Here is a 21,128-nt window from a genome sequence, read left to right on the forward strand (position 1 = left end):
TTGTCTAACTTTCTTGTTTTGCAACCAGCTTGTCAAACTTTCGTGTTTTGTAGCAAGTGCTGGACAAGTGTCATACTTGCTTTCCTTCTTATAATGAGGATAATCAGTGATTGTGATTCAGCTAATGATGTTCTGGCAGAGATTCCTCTCATAACAGTTTGTGCTGTGGGAAATTAGGATTTTAGGTCATAAGCCTTTTGTTACGCAATGTCAGACATTTTGCAAGGGCCCATAGGGCCTAGTGATTAGTGTGCTGATGCAGCACAAATGTGATCGCTGTGAGTTCAAGTCCAACTCATGCTGGCTTCCTCTCCAGTCATTTTTGGAAGGTCTAGCAGCAACCTGCAGATGGTTGTGGGTTACCTCCTTGGTCTGCCTGGTTTCATCCTACAGTTATACCAGCCGCCATAACATAAGTGAAATATTGTTAAGTACAGCGTAAAATGAGAGTCAAATATGTAATGAATAAATCAAAGATGATGTTGCATGTTGTGGTTTCATCTACATGTATGAGTTGTTGGTTTGGGGTCATCCAAACAAAAGTTTGCCAAACCTAATGTAAGAACATTCTCTTGCTATGAGCTACTGATGCTGTCTGTAATGCCAATGTGCTCAGTTCACTTATTGATCATGACCAAAAAAAAAAAAATTTGTTACTTTAAGAGTTGATTATTATGTCTGTGTATAGAACTAACAGATTACAAGCCAGAGAGCGCGAGTTAAAACAGCAGGTTGAAAATCTGTATAACCAGTGAGTATTTTGCATGTTCGTTTGGCAAAAAAATAAAAGCACGAAAATATTGTTCTGATGTTAACTGCATCTGAAAACTAATTGGGGCATGAGGTTGCAGGGTTTAGAGACGTTCTGGAAACTTTTGGACATTAAAAATTGAAATCATCACTGGGGTGTTCAAAAAATTGCCATTTTGCTCTCAAAGGGCAAAATCTTCTGTGAAAACAAATTAAGTGCAAGTGCACGAGGTTATTCAAACATTTTCAAGACATGGGCCTATTTTCACAACTCCATACGAATTTGGTGGTGTTGTTGTTGGAAGCGTATGTGTGTAATCATGAGAGACTTTCTAGCGGCTTGGATAGGATGCCCTCTAAAAAGATAACACTTCATGAAGCATACTTCGTGTTAAGTAACCCTTAGCCAAGTGCACTTCATATATCTATAACCTACATTGTCATGGTGGTTAAGGGCTTTACTTAGCTAAGTGAGCTTCATGAAACCAGGATCAAAGAGATAAATACTTCATATAATTTTAATGAATTGACAAAGCCTATACTGCTTAAGTTGGTGAATGAACCCTGCAACCGGGACGTTTTTAAAAATTCATATTTCTGAGCATGAGAAGAGATGCTGATTTTAACTCAAACTCTCACTGTCATTAAAATATTAACATGTTTTTGGCTGAATCATCATTGGCTTGATGGTCAGGGAAAATATATATGATTGGTGTCAGTTTTTTGGCTTGATTGACAATCCTGTTTTGTATAAACGTTAATTAATAATAGTCCTTCGTGTAAGCTGCACGAATAAAGTCTGTTGATACTTACACCTGTTAATGTTCATTTCAGCATCTCATTCTCTACCCCGTCACCTCTAGCACATCCAGCACTACATCTTAAGCGTTTACAGCAATTTCCTTCAAACATTTGCAGCACTTAACTTTAAGTGTTTTCACCACTTATTTTCAAGCATTATCTGCAAATCACTGGGACATAATCTGACATCAGACATTTTGCACATTTTCATAACTTATTTTCTAGCATTTGCAGCTCTGTTTCCAACCATTTTTAGCACTTCACTGGAAGCATGGCCTAATTACAAATATTTTGCACAGTTTCATCACTCGTTTTCAAGCGTTTGCTGCACTTATTTGCAACCATTGTTAGCACTGGAAGCATGACTGGATTTCACACATTTTTAGCATATAATAGGTGTTTTGCCAACACTTTCTGACATTAAAATGTTTGTTTATGTCAGAGCAAGATAACTAATTTAAAATGTAGTTAATCACTTAATGTCCCGAGTTGTAGAATTATTTTGGTGATGAGACTGTGAAACGATTGTGACAATTGTCAACGGACATCTGATGTAACAACATCATAAAATCGATGAAATTCAGAAGTGTTAAAGTTAAACAAATTTGTATTCTCACCAGTTTGTTCATCTGCGTAAACTCAATTTTTGGGCATGAAGTTGACATGAACTTACATCTTAGCTAAGTATCACCACATTGCCCAAATGGCACATTGAACTCTGGTGCACTGGCAGCAATTTGAAAGTGGTTTGGCCACTGATTCCAGTACAAAAGGCGAGGGTGCAGAGGCCACCTATGCCCAGGAAGCTGTGGGTTGCTCGAGGGTGCAGAGGCCACCTATGCCCAGGAAGCTGTGGGTTGCTCGAAGGTGCAGAGGCCACCTATGCCCAGGAAGCTGTGGGTTGCTCGAGGGTGCAGAGGCCACCTATGCCCAGGAAGCTGTGGGTTGCTCGAGGGTGCAGAGGCCACCGATGCCCAGAAAGCTGTGGGTTGCTCGAAGGTGCAGAGGCCACCTATGCCCAGGAAGCTGTGGGTTGCTCGAGGGTGCAGAGGTCACCTATGCCCAGGAAGCTGTGGGTTGCTCGAGGGTGCAGAGGCCACCTGTGCCCAGGAAGCCGTGGGTTGCTCGAGGGTGCAGAGGCCACCTATGCCCAGGAAACTGTGGGTTGCTCGAGGGTGCAGAGGCCACCTATGCCCAGGAAGCTGTGGGTTGCTAGATGCTTGGAGATGCCCTGCAATCATTTTACAGGGTCTTTATTCTTCACACAGATCTATTGTAATTTCATGTGCTTAACAGTCTGCAGTGCATATGTGTGTGTGTGCATGGCTATAATTTGTTGTTCGCCTTTAAATTCTTTTGACTTTTTTTTTTTTTGAATGAAAAGTGGTACATACTGGCCATACTGCTTCCATCGCGACTGGAGCTGCTGTTCTGTCTGAGGACGAACTTCAGGGCTTTGTAGCAAACCAATAGGTGAATGTTAACAAGTTAATTGCCCTGTTCAACATGTGCCTCTGGGGCTTTGGTCATGTAGAACTGAGAAAGGATTACAGAGCAACATGCGACACATTTGCCTCTTAATCTTCTTCAAATACAGTATCAGCGTCATTGCACTATTGATTGTTAACCTTGTTTTGTTTGCAGGCTTGAATCGCTGGTGGCCAGCCAGGAGAGCATGATTCAGAAGCAGAAATCAGCGTTGGCGTACAAGACCAGTCAGTTAGAGCAACAAAAAAACACCATCATGACCCTGGATTTCAAACTCGTTCAACTAGAGGTATTTTACAGGTGTAAAATGGGGAATAATCTTAATCTGGAACTCCCAGAAGTGCTTCCCTCATGTAACAAAATGGTCCAAAGCTGTGAAAGTATAGCTGTGAGAGTGGCCTGTAATCCATTTCAGTAATATAATGCTTATTAGGAAAACGTACCCCGCAAACCCCCCAAAAGAGCAAAACAATTTCAGGATCCAAATCAGTTAAAACATACTGCCAAAAGGTTTCAAGCAGTTTGTTTCCTTGTTATTTTTGGCCATTCCCACAGGTATCCCAGGTGCATGATAATTAACCAGGGCCCGGTGTCATAATGATATGATTGGGTTGGTGTCATGTCTGGTGTCTTGGTCATGATACTTCAGTGGAGGCAGCACTTTGGTGGCATGGACTCACTTTGCCACAAGAAGACACAGTATACATGTATGTACTGTATATGATTGCTGTTTGGGTGCAAGTAAAATAAACTAGTGTCCTAGATAAGGGAAAAAACAACAACACCACAATACATTAACCTTGTTTTCTAGGGCATAAGATCGGTTCGTGGCCCCTTTCTCAATTTTTCATTTCCCAATTTACGGCCACAAATGCCCAGTTAGAAGGTCGTAATGACAGATGAACGCATCATTTTCTTCCATGACGTTGCAGTGTGTGTGTACTCCATATATATTTTATGAGCACATATACAACGATAACCATGACGTAACAAATGACAGAACAACTGGGTTCATGGCTTAGGACCGTCTCAATACAGGTGGGAAGGAGCTCTACGAGTTTCTCGTTGAGAAGTGATGGTTTGTCAGTGATGGTTTTGGCGAACTAAAACATGTATTCTTGAGTTCTTATTTAAGGCATGTATCTCTGTTAAAAGCCAGTTAACTGTGAAATACACAGTACAAGCCACAGTTCTCTGATGCACTTTTTTTCTCAAATTATGCATTTTTGCATTAAAATTTTCCAAGCTGTAAAGCCACAGTCATTAACCTGTGTATTTCAGGGTATGAAGGATGCAAAGGAATTTTTGGAGGCGGAGCATTCTGCTCTTGCGGACGAGCAGGCATCTCTGAGACAGGCCAATGAGGCGACACAGCTGAGGCTGAGGACCTGTGAGGAGGAGCTGAGCTCATGTCGTGAGCGTCTGGCAGAGAGCGAGGCACAGCGTGCCACACTGGATGTCAGAGTACGTGAACTTAGGTAAGAAAATAGTTACGCTTCCTATTTTTATAACCGATATGTAGAACACTGTAAATGTACATCTTCACTTCATGAGGAATATATCGTATGGATGGATCCACCACATCCCAGGATCCAACACATCCGAGGTTCCACCACATCCCAGGATCCAACACATCCCAGGTTCCACTACATCCCAGGATCCTCCAGATCTGAGGTTCCAACACATCCCAGGATCCAGCACATCCGAGGTTCCACCACATCCCAGGATCCACCACATCCCAGGTTCCAACACATCCCAGGTTCCACCACATCCCAGAATCCAACACATCCCAGGATCCAACACATCCCAGGTTCCACCACATCCCAGGTTCCACCACATCCCAGGTTCCACCACATCCCAGGTTCCACCATCCCATCTGGTGACAACGTTACTATTAATCCCATTCTCGGTGAAAGCAATGGGACACTTGACTCGTAATCGCAGCAGAACACATTGTTTTCTTCTGTGACGTTTCAGTGCTTCTGTACTTCATATGTGTTTTATGAGCACATAGATATGTGTGCCACTTATTGTGATGTATTAAAGGAATTATTGTGACCTCATGACATCACAGAAAGATTGAGCATTTATAAACTGGTTGACCCATTTCCAACAGTACTATAATTCTTCATCCTTTTCACTTGTTTTGCAAGGTGTTTTTTCAAGCATGTTCTGAAGGTATTATTTGTGTAGACTGGTAAAATTATACTTTTTGCAATGCCCTGAAATTTGTCATTCCAAACCATTAAAAATGTGTGTAAATTGCACTGAAAGTTGTTCGTTCATGTGAAAAAGTTGAGGAATTTATCGTGTACTACTGATGATTGTACACTGTACATGTTCTTGTTTGACAGTGCAGAAGGCTCTTGACTCAGATGGCTTGTAGCTCCTTCCATTGCCCAAAGAATCTATCCTCCCCTAAAATGCAACTTATTTTAGGAAATAGGGCTGTGAGTTGGGATAGAAGGGTAGATTTATAGGGTTTACACATACATGTAGTCTCTCACTATGTTAAGGATTTTGTCTTGAAAATTTCTCATTTACTGATTCATTTCTATTTTGTCAGCTATCAACTGACGGAGAAGACAGCCGAGATTGAAGCTCTCCAGACTGTGGGTCGTGGTGTACTGGAGGATCAAGCTCAGAAGATACATGAGTGTGGTCAAACGGTCAACAAGCTGACCCACAAACTGACTGGTCTGCTGCGAACTCTTCTCTCTACCACTGGCATGAAGGTAACACATGTACACAGAGGAATGAATGATTGAACGAATGAATGAATGATTCGGGGTTATCACCACAGTGGTAGTATTTCATCCATGCCATAGTGAAAACATAATAGTATCGGGAAACACCAATGGCTCTCTCTCTGTTAAAGAAAACGTCCAAAATCAGAACCACAAAAAATTAGCATTGCTTTAAAAACCATCTAAGATAAGGGAAAAAGAAAAATTTATTAAAATACACAAGGACTGATCATGGAGACATTTGCAAAAAAAAAAATTTGAAATATGATTTTAGAGCTCATTTTATGGGTCCTAGAAATTAGAAATTTTACTACCTCGTAAAAATTGTCTTAAAACAAATTTGTCAAAATTTAAACATTGTGGTTTTCAAATTAAACTTGTGGCCCCTGAGCTATATTTGTCAGTCAAGAAAGTGCCGTGCCAAAACATGACAACATCACAGCACAAAGGAGGCCCCTGCCTTGTTGTAAGTTTGTAACTAGAAAACTGCACATTAATTGTAGTTATAGAAATACTTGAATTCTTTTAATGTGACAGGTGTCCGAGACGGTTGTAAAAGATTTTGGCAAGAAGTCTGATTATCCCTGGATGCATTCATTGGTGTCGTCGGTTCTGGATGCCGTTGACCACAACATGGAGAATAGTTTGAGTAGTGTGAAAAAAGTGTGCGATTCTGGCGATTCGGAAACACAGACTGAAACCAGCTCTGATGCTGACCAGAACGACGAATCAGGCTCGGACAATCCACAAGTCTATCAGGCTAAAAGCCAAGTGTCATGGTCCCTAGAAACTGAAAATGTACACAGTCCCGTAACAAGCAGTCGAATGTCACTTGGTAGTTCGTTTACATCCAGTGCTTTTCAACCAGTGAGAGGGCTGAAAGACAGCAGACAATCCAGTGTGATATCCGAGTCTGGGGACACCGATTCCTCCATACTTCCAGCGTCACCACAGTCTCTCACAAGTAAGGCCAGAGCTAGGCTGGGAATTCCAGAGTTAGCGGATACAGAGAAGCAGCCAGACTTAACAGAGGAAAGTGACCATCTATCAGCACTGGTCAGCGAAATTGGCCGGATTAACTATGTCCTGGAGCAGGCCGCTCTCCTGTCTTTAGACGATCTGAGGAAAGAGAAGTAAGGGCAGTCTACATTTTTTTCTTCTTTTTTTGACTTTATCACGTTTAGAAAAAAAATAATCATATGTCAGGCGGTTTTCAGGATATTTTGTAACCATTGGGATATTCATCTTAGTCAGAATTAAAAAAGACAACGCTAAACCAAATATTACATAGTAGTAACGTATCTCACATAAACTTTAAAGGCAAAGAAAACACTGTCTAGGGAAAATAGCTTGATTTATTTTTTAGAATTTCTGTAACTGACTAAAATGAATTTGAAACATAGGATTCTATGGTGGTCTGTTGGGACCCAGAGGATATCCGTGACAAAACATAAGATTTCTATGGTGGTCTGTTGGGACCCAGAGGATATCAGTGACAAAACATAGGATTTCTATGGTGGTCTGCTGGGACCCAGAGGATATCAGTGACAAAACATAGGATTTCTATGGTGGTCTGTTGGGACCCAGAGGATAGCAATGACGTCACAGCAATATTTTGACCTGAAATAGTTCGTTTCAAGGTCCATTTGTTGCATGCATTCATAGCTCTTTAATAATGACGATGCATTTTGAATGATGAAATATAGCAGTCTATGTGCGTCAAGTGGCAGAAAGCTGAAGTGACATCACTGGTCCCAGTATGGTCAGAAAAGGCCACATTATAATCCAAAGTTTTAAATACATTTTTGTAGATCAACAAATATTCTAAAAAAAAATAAATGAAACTAATTTCCCAGACAATATTTGATGGTCTTTCATCTGACATGTGCTTCATGCGGGTGTGTTCTTTGCCTTTAAGAAGCACATCTTTTTATTTTTCAGTGTTGCATAGGTGAGATATTGCATTTTAAAGTAAGCAATATTGCACACATTGTGAAAATCAAAAGTGCTGGCATGTTTTCAGTTTTAATCAATCTAACACAAGTTATTTCTAGGACACGAGAACACAGTTGTTTCCTCTGACGTTACCCAAACCCTATTTTGCCTGTTAAAAATGTGAGTTCAGGGTGCGAGTGACATAACATTGCGTTTCTGGTTGCTCACACAGGGCACATCATGTGGTAGAGTTCTTGATTTTCCAGAGTTACCAAGCATAACAGAAAAAAATTCCTGTGGCTGTGTAGGTCTCTTTCCATCCTTCTTCTAAAATAACTATGGTTTAAGTTTTTGCAATCTCTTCATCTAATTACAACTGAGAGACTGATCATCACAGAATTAGCAAAACTTAAAGGCGCTCGGAGAGTGCAAACCTCCTGTACAGATGTAAAAATTCCTGCATGTCACTGCATGTCCTGCATGAAGTGACACTTCTCTGCATTTCTGTTCTGTGTGTCAATGGGGAAAAATTGTTTAAAAAACACAGATCAGATCAGCATGAAAATTTAAATGAATTGGTCAGCCTGTGCACCAAATTTCCCCTGACTTCAGCAGAAGGTGCTGACAGAAATACTGACAACTGATAGCCGGCAAAAATATAACCCCCTTGTGGAAGAACTTCTGCTAAAATAACAAGACGTCACTTCAGAAGCAGGAGACCCTGTCCATAATGGAATCTGGTAAGGTTAAAACAAATTATCTTTATCCTTTTTTCTGTTTTCAGTGACTATTTAAGAGAGGAGTTAGAGACTGTGGATAGAAAGTCAAAGATGAAGGACAAGGAATTAGAGGTACAGTTCACTTTTGTGTCTTGTTTTATCTTGATAAGACCTCTGGTATTGTCTCCCTTTACCACCAGATGGAGCTATACCTGTCTTCATATGTGCTCCATGTCCATTCACTCCACAAATGTGCCTGGATGGCAATAATCACTGTAAATTATTCACAAACAACCCATGTATTTAGCCAGTGCTTTTTATGTTGCTCTATTGAAGACAGCTGTGAGCACTGGTTAGCCCTTTGTCAGTATGCTGTGAGCGGGTGTGTCGCCATGTTATGTGGGTGTGGCGTCATGTTTTGTGGGTGTGGCGTCATGTTATGTGGGTGTGGCGTCATGTTATGTGGGTGTGGCGTCATGTTATGTGGGTGTGGCGTCATGTTTGGTGGGTGTGGCATCATGTTTGCTGGTGTGGCGTCCTCTTTGTTGGTGTGGTGTCATGTTTGGTGCGTGTGTATACTGTGAGCGGGTGTGTCGCCATGTTTGCTGGTGTGGCGTCATGTTATGTGGGTGTGGCGTCATGTTTGGTGGGTGTGGCGTCATGTTTGCTGGTGTGGCATCATGTTTGGTGGGTGTGGCGTCATGTTTGCTGGTGTGGCGTCCTCTTTGTTGGTGTGGCGTCATGTTTGGTGGGTGTGGCGTCATTTTTGCTGGTTTGACGTCCTCTTTGTTGGTGTGGTGTCATGTTTGGTGGGTGTGGCGTCATGTTTGCTGGTGTGGTGTCATGTTTAGTGGATGTGTTATCATGTTTGCTGGTGTGATGTCATGTTTGCTGGTGTGTTATCATGTTTGCTGGTGTGGCGTCATGTTTGCTTGTGTGATGTCATGTTTGGTGGGTGTGGCATCATGTTTGCTTGTGTGGTGTCATGTTTGATGGGTGTGGCGTCATGTTTGTGGGAATGGCGTCATTTGCGGTGGTGTGGTGTCATGTTTGCTTGTGTGGTGTCATGTTTGCTGGTGTGGCGTCATGTTTGCTTGCGTGGCGTCATGTTTGTGGGAATGGCGTCATGTTTGCTGGTGTGGGTGCTGTAGTTAATTAAAAAAAGCACTGTAAATACATCACAAGGGACTGGCCAGCTAGAAAGGGAGACCATTCAGATATTACGGAATTGATGCTGAAAATGATGTTTCACATGTTAATGGTAATTTCATAAAACATTCAAATGCTTGTAAATTTTTACACTTGTAGAGTTCCAAAAAATTAATATTATGAAACCAGTTTGTTGTTTTAGAGATTGATGTTACTCAGTCATAAGTATAGAATTTTTTGTATCTGTTTTGGAAAGGGAAGATATTCCATTTGCTGCATAGTTAGATGTAATCATGTTCATTTTTGTAACAATTGTCCACACACTTGTCAGGGGTTGAGAGATGAGGTTAAAAGGGTGAAGTGTCAGTTACGTGAACTGACCACAGAGAAGGATGCTTTACTGCGCCAGCAGGAGGAGCTAGTGGCCAGACTAGAGAGCTGTGCCACACCTGTAACGTCTGTGACCTCACAGGCCTCAGCAGAGACCAGGCTGTGCAAAGAGAAGCTGCATCTACAGAAAACTGTAAGTGTGTCCTTGGAGAATATTTGGTAAACATAGGACAGGGGTAGAAATTAACTACATTGTGTCACTTCACCAATAGGACCAGTGTCCTTGAGATCACATCTTTCATTTTATTGAACGAAAAATGTGGTTAGACTGTTCTGTCATGTTATAGATCATTGATTTTCATATTGGATCAGGTACAGCTGCAAACAAAGGGCCAATACAGTGGGCTAACCCCCCTGAAACTGAGCCAGAGTGAAAATCATTGATGAGCTAACGACCTGTAACTGAGACAGAGTGAAAATCATTGATGAGCTAACCCGCCTGTAACTGAGCCAGAGTGAAAACCTTTGATGAGCTAACCCCCCTGTAACTGAGCCAGAGTGAAAATCATTGATGAGCTAACGACATGTAACTGAGACGGAGTGAAAATCATTGATGAGCTAACGACCTGGAACTGAGACAGAGTGAAAATCATTGATGAGCTAACAACCTGTAACTGAGCCAGAGTGAAAATCATTGATGAGCTAACGACCTGTAACTGAGACAGAGTGAAAATTATTGATGAGCTAACGACCTGTTACTGAGCCAGAGTGAAAATCATTGATGAGCTAACGACCTGTAACCGAGCCAGAGTGAAAATCATTGATGAGCTAACGACATGTAACTGAGCCAGAGTGAAAATCATTGATGAGCTAACCCCCCTGTAACTGAGCCAGAGTGAAAATCATTGATGAGCTAACGACCTGTAACTGAGACAGAGTGAAAACCATTGATGAGCTAACGACCTGTAACTGAGCCAGAGTGAAAATTATTCATGAGCTAACGACCTGTAACTGAGACAGAGTGAAAATTATTGTTGAGCTAATGACCTGTAACTGAGACAGAGTGAAAATTATTGATGAGCTAACGACCTGTAACTGAGCCAGAGTGAAAATCATTGATGAGCTAACGACCTGTAACTGAGCCAGAGTGAAAACCATTGATGAGCTAACGACCTGTAACTGAGCCAGAGTGAAAATCATTGATGAGGTAACGTCCTGGAACTGAGCCAGAGTGAAAATCATTGATGAGCTAACTTCCTGTAACTGAGACAGAGTGAAAATCATTGATGAGCTAACGACCTGTAACTGAGCCAGAGTGAAAATCATTGATGAGCTAACGACCTGTAACTGAGACAGAGTGAAAATCATTGATGAGCTAACGACCTGTAACCAAGCCAGAGTGAAAATCATTGATGAGCTAACGACCTGTAACTGAGCCAGAGTGAAAATCATTGATGAGCTAACGACCTGTAACTGAGATAGTGAAAATCATTGATGAGCTAACGACCTGTAACTGAGCCAGAGTGAAAATCATTGATGAGCTAATGACCTGTAACTGAGCCAGAGTGAAAATCATTGATGAGCTAATGACCTGTAACTGAGCCAGAGTGAAAACCATTGATGAGCTAACGACCTGTAACTGAGCCAGAGTGAAAATCATTGATGAGCTAATGACCTGTTACTGAGCCAGAGTGAAAATCATTGATGAGGTAACATCCTGGAACTGAGCCAGAGTGAAAATCATTGATGAGCTAACTTCCTGTAACTGAGACAGAGTGAAAACCATTGATGAGCTAACGACCTGTAACTGAGCCAGAGTGAAAACCATTGATGAGCTAATGACCTGTAACTGAGCCAGAGTGAAAATCATTGATGAGGTAACATCCTGGAACTGAGCCAGAGTGAAAATCATTGATGAGCTAACTTCCTGTAACTGAGACAGAGTGAAAACCATTGATGACCTAACGACCTGTAACTGAGCCAGAGTGAAAATTATTGATGAGCTAACGACCTGTAACTGAGACAGAGTGAAAATTATTGATGAGCTAACGACCTGTAACTGAGACAGAGTGAAAATTATTGATGAGCCAATGACCTGTAACTGAGCCAGAGTGAAAATCATTGATGAGCTAATGACCTGTAACTGAGCCAGAGTGAAAACCATTGATGAGCTAATGACCTGTAACTGAGCCAGAGTGAAAATCATTGATGAGGTAACGTCCTGGAACTGAGCCAGAGTGAAAATCATTGATGAGCTAACTTCCTGTAACTGAGACAGAGTGAAAATCATTGATGAGCTAACGACCTGTAACTGAGCCAGAGTGAAAATCATTGATGAGCTAACGACCTGTAACTGAGACAGAGTGAAAATCATTGATGAGCTAATGACCTGTAACCGAGCCAGAGTGAAAATCATTGATGAGCTTACGACCTGTAACTGAGCCAGAGTGAAAATCATTGATGAGCTAACGACCTGTAACTGAGATAGTGAAAATCATTGATGAGCTAACGACCTGTAACTGAGACAGAGTGAAAATCATTGATGAGCTAATGACCTGTAACTGAGCCAGAGTGAAAATCATTGATGAGCTAATGACCTGTAACTGAGACAGAGTGAAAACCATTGATGAGCTAATGACCTGTAACTGAGCCAGAGTGAAAATCATTGATGAGGTAACGTCCTGGAACTGAACCAGAGTGAAAATCATTGATGAGCTAACTTCCTGTAACTGAGACAGAGGGAAAATCATTGATGAGCTAACGACCTGTAACTGAGACAGAATGAAAATCATTGATGAGCTAACGACCTGTAACCGAGCCAGAGTGAAAATCATTGATGAGCTAACGACCTGTAACTGAGCCAGAGTGAAAATCATTGATGAGCTAACGACCTGTAACTGAGCCAGAGTGAAAATCATTGATGAGCTAACGACCTGTAACTGAGACAGAGTGAAAATCATTGATGAGCTAATGACCTGTAACTGAGCCAGAGTGAAAATCATTGATGAGCTAACGACCTGTAACTGAGATAGTGAAAATTATTGTTGAGCTAACGACCTGTTACTGAGCCAGAGTGAAAATCATTGATGAGTTGAGGATCTGTAACTGAGACAGAGTGAAAACCATTGATGAGCTAACGACCTGTAACTGAGCCAGAGTGAAAATCATTGATGAGCTAACGGCCTGTAACTGAGCCAGAGTGAAAATCATTGATGAGCTAACGACCTGTAACTGAGACAGAGTGAAAATCATTGATGAGCTAATGACCTGTAACTGAGCCATAGTGAAAATCATTGATGAGGTAACATCTTGGAACTGAGCCAGAGTGAAAATCATTGATGAGCTAACTTCCTGTAACTGAGCCAGAGTGAAAACCATTGATGAGCTAACGACCTGTAACTGAGCCAGAGTGAAAACCATTGATGAGCTAATGACCTGTAACTGAGCCAGAGTGAAAACCATTGATGAGCTAACTTCCTGTAACTGAGACAGAGTGAAAACCATTGATGAGCTAATGACCTGTAACTGAGCCAGAGTGAAAATCATTGATGAGGTAACATCCTGGAACTGAGCCAGAGTGAAAATCATTGATGAGCTAACTTCCTGTAACTGAGCCAGAGTGAAAACCATTGATGAGCTAACGACCTGTAACTGAGCCAGAGTGAAAATTATTGATGAGCTAACGACCTGTAACTGAGACAGAGTGAAAATTATTGATGAGCTAATGACCTGTAACTGAGACAGAGTGAAAATTATTGATGAGCTAATGACCTGTAACTGAGCCAGAGTGAAAATCATTGATGAGCTAATGACCTGTAACTGAGCCAGAGTGAAAACCATTGATGAGCTAATGACCTGTAACTGAGCCAGAGTGAAAATCATTGATGAGGTAACGTCCTGGAACTGAGCCAGAGTGAAAATCATTGATGAGCTAACTTCCTGTAACTGAGACAGAGTGAAAATCATTGATGAGCTAATGACCTGTAACTGAGCCAGAGTGAAAATCATTGATGAGCTAACGACCTGTAACTGAGACAGAGTGAAAATCATTGATGAGCTAACAACCTGTAACCGAGCCAGAGTGAAAATCATTGATGAGCTAACGACCTGTAACTGAGATAGTGAAAATCATTGATGAGCTAATGACCTGTAACTGAGATAGTGAAAATCATTGATGAGCTAATGACCTGTAACTGAGACAGAGTGAAAATCATTGATGAGCTAATGACCTGTAACTGAGACAGAGTGAAAACCATTGATGAGCTAACCCCCCTGTAACTGAGCCAGAGTGAAAATCATTGATGAGGTAACGTCCTGGAACTGAGCCAGAGTGAAAATCATTGATGAGCTAACTTCCTGTAACTGAGACAGAGGGAAAATCATTGATGAGCTAACGACCTGTAACTGAGACAGAGTGAAAACCATTGATGAGCTAACGACCTGTAACCGAGCCAGAGTGAAAATCATTGATGAGCTAACGACCTGTAACTGAGCCAGAGTGAAAATCATTGATGAGCTAACGACCTGTAACTGAGATAGTGAAAATCATTGATGAGCTAACGACCTGTAACTGAGACAGAGTGAAAATCATTGATGAGCTAATGACCTGTAACTGAGCCAGAGTGAAAATCATTGATGAGCTAATGACCTGTAACTGAGCCAGAGTGAAAACCATTGATGAGCTAATGACGTGTAACTGAGCCAGAGTGAAAATCATTGATGAGGTAACGTCCTGGAACTGAGACAAAGTGAAAATCATTGATGAGCTAACTTCCTCTAACTGAGACAGAGTGAAAATCATTGATGAGCTAACGACCTGTAACTGAGACAGAGTGAAAATCATTGATGAGCTAACGACCTGTAACTGAGACAGAGTGAAAATCATTGATGAGCTAACGACCTGTAACCGAGACAGAGTGAAAATCATTGATGAGCTAACGACCTGTAACTGAGCCAGAGTGAAAATCATTGATGAGCTAACGACCTGTAACTGAGATAGTGAAAATTATTGTTGAGCTAACGACCTGTAACTGAGACAGAGTGAAAATTATTGATGAGCTAACGACCTGTAACTGAGGCAGAGTGAAAATCATTGATGAGCTAACGACCTGTAAATGAACCAGAGTGAAAATCATTGATGAGCAAACGACCTGTAACTGAGCCAGAGTGAAAATCATTGTTGAGCTAACGACCTTTAACTGAGACAGAGTGAAAACCATTGATGAGCTAACGACCTGTAACTGAGCCGGAGTGAAAATCATTGATGAGCTAACGACCTGTAACTGAGCCGGAGTGAAAATCATTGATGAGGTAACGACCTGTAACTGAGCCAGAGTGAAAATCATTGATGAGCTAATGACCTGTAACTGAGACAGAGTGAAAATCATTGATGAGCTAATGACCTGTTACTGAGCCAGAGTGAAAATCATTGATGAGTTGAGGATCTGTAACTGAGACAGAGTGAAAACCATTGATGAGCTAACGACCTGTAACTGAGCCAGAGTGAAAATCATTGATGAGCTAACGGCCTGTAACTGAGACAGAGTGAAAATCATTGATGAGCTAACGACCTGTAACTGAGCCAGAGTGAAAACCTTTGATGAGAGTGAAAATCATTGATGAGCTTACGGCCTGTAACTGAGACAGAGTGAAAATCATTGATGAGGTAACGACCTGTAACTGAGCCAGAGTGAAAACCTTTGATGAGCTAACCCCCCTGTAACTGAGACAGAGTGAAAACCATTGATGAGCTAACGACCTGTAACTGAGCCAGAGTGAAAATCATTGATGAGCTAACGACCTGTAACTGAGACAGAGTGAAAACCTTTGATGAGCTAACCCCCCTGTAACTGAGACAGAGTGAAAACCATTGATGAGCTAACGACCTGTAACTGAGACAGAGTGAAAATCATTGATGAGCTAACCCCCCTGTAACTGAGACAGAGTGAAAACCATTGATGAATGACAGTTCCATTAACTAACTATTAGATGTTGAAAAAGGAATAAAAAGTACATGTTCATAAATTTTCACCTTTCCCAAAATTTAATGTCCCAAGAACGTAAACTTGTCAGACGGAAGTCACATGATGCACTGAATATAACAGAGGTTATATCCTCCATACTGTATCAGTAACATCAATTAATAATACAGGTTAATTAATAATACAATTTATTTATTTTGTTTTATAAAATCATATAAATCCGCCAGCCTCGGGCAACTTACTCACAAACGATATGTAACGGCCATATGGCATGCCAGTCTACATCACACATGGAAAGTTTGGGAGTAACTTGCCAAAGGTCAGTGGTTTAGCCTAGACCACAATCATTGTTTAAGTGAAACATTCATGGTGTTACTGCGCAACAATGAATTCATGTATATTGTGTTTTAGGTGTACATCCTGCAGGAGAAGCTCAACCAGAAATCAGAGGAGTTGGATCAGCTAAATGAGAAGGCGTCAAGGAGGGTGAGTTCATTAATCAATCTCCAACGGGAGATAACTGTACACAGTCTTGTCGAGTCATACCAAGGGGAGATAACTGTACGCTGTTGTCACAGGGCACACTAAGGGGAGATAACCACACATTGGTGATGTGTTTGTGTACATTGTCCCCTGGTAAATGTTAACAAGTATAGCAGTTGGTTTGAAGTGCTGATTGATAATTTCAAATTACATACCCATGCCACGAGGGCTGTATTAATGAGCATATAAAGAGTGGCAAGTGGCATTGTGCCAGGGGGAGATAACTGTAAACATTCTCCACAAGTCATGCTAAAGGGAGATGGTGCATGTGGGTGTCGTAAGATGGCGTTTTGCACTTATGCTCACCTTCTAAAACTACGTGTGGTATCAGAACTTCCCTTGTAAGTTGTATTATGGCTTGTGGTTTCACAAATATAATATAATACATCTTTGTAAGCAAGACAGCATTGTATTGGAAATGCCTTTGACTCATTTTTTAATATTTAGAAGTCCGTTACCAGATGGCCTGACTGCTGTGATAACTAAGTAACACCTACACAAAACTTGTTGATAACAACTTTGTAATGAGTCCTGTGGCATTCAGCTTTATGACCCACATACTGAGATAGTCCATGCTGTATTTCAAATATATAAAAGAAAACTACTGGACTGTTCTGAGTTTTTTTTTCACATTCTTGTTCATTGTTTGATGTAAAGGGTGTGTTAATACATGTATTGCTTTCTGGTGTTAAGCGGTAGAGTGTCTGCTTCGGGTCAGTAGATCCAGGGTCGATCCTGGGTCGAGGCACACCGAAGACTTTAAAAGAGGAAGTTACAGCTTCCTCGCTTGGCGTTCAGCATGTAGGGGATAGTGGAACTACTGGTTGACCCATATCAGTATAATGGCTCGGGCGGGTCAGCTTACATGCCTTCGGTAAGGCGTCTCAGTGAAGCAGCACTAGATAAAAGAGCGGTGAAAATCTGACCTGCAACAAGGAGGCATATTACATGCATTCTAAAACGTTGTTAATGTTTATAATAACTTCATAAACCCAAAATGTATCACGATTTATTTGCAAACAAAAATGTGCAGAGCGTCCCCACCAGAGTGACCCCACCAGAGTGACCCCACCAGAGTGACCCCACCAGAGTGACCCCACCAGAGTTAACTTTGATATTTAGGTTATGCCTTACATCCAAAGCGAGGCATCCATATAACTTTTGCTATGTGCTGAAACAGAAATAAAATCATTCTCACAAATTTTCCTTTTAGCTGAAATAAAGACCCTTTAGATTCCCAAAGTTTTGATATAGGAAAATCTTGAGTGAGTGTTTGGGGTTTAATGTCATACATAACTATTTTTCAGTCATATGATGATGAAAATCTTATTTGGATTTGGATTTACCAAAATATTAATCTGATTCCCCTCAAAAACTTGAGCCCTGCATTCACTGTTGCTTTTCCCGTACTGCATGTGCATTGCCATTTACTTGTGGGGTTATTCTAATGTTTTCATTGCTTCCTCATGCCAAGGAGGCTATACCAAAAATTTTGGGCAAAATATGAATATTTGCTATTCAAATAAATTTTTGCCTGAGTATTAACCAAGAATAGCTCAAATTATTACCATTCAGAAAATATCAACTTGTACCTGAATTATTCATTGTGAAGGGAAAATAGCAGCTTGTACCTGAACTATTCATTGTGAAGGGAAAATATCAGACTTGTACCTGAACTATTCATTGTGAAGGGAAAATATCAACTTGCACCTGAGCTACTCATTGTGAAGGGGAAATATCAGACTTGTACCTGAGTTATTCATTGTGAAGGGAAAATATCAGACTTGTACCTGAGGTATTCATTGTGAAGGGAAAATATCAGACTTGTACCTGAGGTATTCATTGTGAAGGGAAAATATCAGACTTGTACCTGAGGTATTCATTGTGAAGGGAAAATATCAACTTGTACCTGAGCTACTCATTGTGAAGGGAAAATAGCAGCTTGTACCTGAACTATTCATTGTGAACGGAAAATATCAACTTGTACCTGAGCTATTCATTGTGAAAGGAAAATATCAACTTGTACCTGAGCTACTCATTGTGAAGGGAAAATATCAACTTGTACCTGAGCTACTCATTGTGAAGGGAAAATATCAACTTGTACCTGAGCTACTCATTGTGAAGGGAAAATATCAACTTGTACCTGAGCTACTCATTGTGAAGGGAAAATATCAGACTTGTACCTGAGTTATTCATTGTGAAGGGAAAATATCAGACTTGTACCTGAGCTATTCATTGTGAAGGGAAAATATCAGACTTGTACCTGAACTATTCATTGTGAAGGGTAAATATCAACTTGTACCTGAGCTATTCATTGTGAAGGGAAAATATCAACTTGTACCTGAGCTACTCATTGTGAAGGGAAAATAGCACCTTGTACCTGAGCTATTCATTGTGAAGGGAAAATATCAACTTGTACCTGAGCTATTCATTGTGAAAGGAAAATATCAACTTGTACCTGAGCTACTCATTGTGAAGGGAAAATATCAACTTGTACCTGAGCTACTCATTGTGAAGGGAAAATATCAACTTGTACCTGAGCTACTCATTGTGAAGGGAAAATATCAACTTGTACCTGAGCTATTCATTGTGAAGGGAAAATATCAGACTTGTTCCTGAACTATTCATTGTGAAGGGAAAATATCAGACTTGTTCCTGAACTATTCATTGTGAAGGGAAAATAACAGCTTGTACGTGAGCTATTCATTGTGAAGGGAAAATATCAGACTTGTACCTGAACAATTCATTGTGAAGGGAAAATATCAACTTGTACCTGAGTTATTCATTGTGAAGGGAAAATATCAGACTTGTACCTGAGCTATTCATTGTGAAGGGAAAATATCAGACTTGTACCTGAACTATTCATTGTGAAGGGTAAATATCAACTTGTACCTGAGCTATTCATTGTGAAGGGAAAATATCAACTTGTACCTGAGCTACTCATTGTGAAGGGAAAATAGCAGCTTGTACCTGAACTATTCATTGTGAAGGGAAAATATCAACTTGTACCTGAACTATTCACTGTGAAGGGAAAATATCAGACTTGTAACTGAGCTATTCATTGTGAAGGGGAAATATCAGACTTGTACCTGAGGTATTCATTGTGAAGGGAAAATATCAGACTTGTACCTGAGTTATTCATTGTGAAGGGAAAATATCAGACTTGTACCTGAGGTATTCATTGTGAAGGGAAAATATCAACTTGTACCTGAGCTACTCATTGTGAAGGGAAAATAGCAGCTTGTACCTGAACTATTCATTGTGAAAGGAAAATATCAACTTGTACCTGAGCTACTCATTGTGAAGGGAAAATATCAACTTGTACCTGAGCTACTCATTGTGAAGGGAAAATATCAACTTGTACCTGAGCTATTCATTGTGAAGGGAAAATATCAACTTGTACCTGAGCTACTCATTGTGAAGGGAAAATATCAACTTGTACCTGAGCTACTCATTGTGAAGGGAAAATATCAACTTGTACCTGAGCTACTCATTGTGAAGGGAAAATATCAACTTGTACCTGAGCTACTCATTGTGAACGGAAAATATCAGACTTGTACCTGAGTTATTCTTTGTGAAGGGAAAATATCAGACTTGTACCTGAGCTATTCATTGTGAAGGGAAAATATCAGACTTGTACCTGAACTATTCATTGTGAAGGGAAAATATCAACTTGTACCTGAGCTATTCATTGTGAAGGGAAAATATCAACTTGTACCTGAGCTACTCATTGTGAAGGGAAAATAGCAGCTTGTACCTGAACTATTCATTGTGAAGGGAAAATATCAACTTGTACCTGAGCTATTCACTGTGAAGGGAAAATATCAGACTTGTAACTGAGCTATTCATTGTGAAGGGAAAATATCAGACTTGTAACTGAGCTATTCATTGTGAAGGGAAAATAGCAGCTTGTACGTGAACTATTCATTGTGAAGGAAAAATATCAGACTTGTACCTGAACTATTCATTGTGAAGGGAAAATATCAGACTTGTTCCTGAACTATTCATTGTGAAGGGAAAATATCAACTTGTACCTGAGCTATTCATTGTGAAGGGAAAATATCAGACTTGTTCCTGAGCTACTCATTGTGAAGGGAAAATAACAGCTTGTACGTGAGCTATTCATTGTGAAGGGAAAATATCAGACTTGTACCTGAACTATTCATTGTGAAGGGAAAATATCAACTTGTACCTGAGTTATTCATTGTGAAGGGAAAATAGCAGCTTGTACCTGAGCTATTCATTGTGAAGGGAAAATATCAGACTTGTACCTGAGCTACTCATTGTGAAGGGAAAATAGCAGCTTGTACCTGAGCTATTCATTGTGAAGGGAAAATATCAGACTTGTACCTGAGCTACTCATTGTGAAGGGAAAATATCAGACTTGTACCTGAACTATTCATTGTGAAGGGAAAATATCAACTTGTACCTGAGCTACTCATTGTGAAGGGAAAATATCAGACTTGTAACTGAGCTATTCAAATGAGCCTAAAGGTTTAAAAAGTAAATTTTAGGACCTTTATTACTGATTTTAAATGATAACACAGCCGAGGCTGTTATTTTGTGAAAAATAATAATTTGGGGTTTTCTTAAATAATAGCAGAAATGCGATTTATTTGTGCTGATCACTTTTTTGCCAAAACTTCTATTAAAGCCTCTTAGAGTGTGTTGCTCTTTCTCTTTTC

At 40.5% G+C, this 21,128-nt stretch overlaps 1 protein-coding gene across 1 annotated transcript in view; it reads left to right on the forward strand.

Moving 5' to 3' along the window:
- LOC135476609 (uncharacterized) overlaps positions 1 to 21,128 on the forward strand; it is a 34,339-nt gene that overhangs the window by 10,284 nt on the left and 2,927 nt on the right. Inside the window, exons 8-14 of the mRNA XM_064756691.1 lie at positions 3,196 to 3,328; positions 4,321 to 4,517; positions 5,606 to 5,774; positions 6,324 to 6,919; positions 8,506 to 8,572; positions 9,921 to 10,112; positions 16,312 to 16,386. Of these exons, the coding sequence (XP_064612761.1) occupies positions 3,196 to 3,328; positions 4,321 to 4,517; positions 5,606 to 5,774; positions 6,324 to 6,919; positions 8,506 to 8,572; positions 9,921 to 10,112; positions 16,312 to 16,386 (1,429 nt within the window). The remainder of the gene's footprint in view (positions 1 to 3,195; positions 3,329 to 4,320; positions 4,518 to 5,605; positions 5,775 to 6,323; positions 6,920 to 8,505; positions 8,573 to 9,920; positions 10,113 to 16,311; positions 16,387 to 21,128) is intronic.

The sequence above is a fragment of the Liolophura sinensis genome, chromosome 10 (assembly GCF_032854445.1).
Source record: "Liolophura sinensis isolate JHLJ2023 chromosome 10, CUHK_Ljap_v2, whole genome shotgun sequence".
In the NCBI taxonomy this organism is placed as follows: Eukaryota; Metazoa; Mollusca; class Polyplacophora; order Chitonida; family Chitonidae; genus Liolophura; species Liolophura sinensis.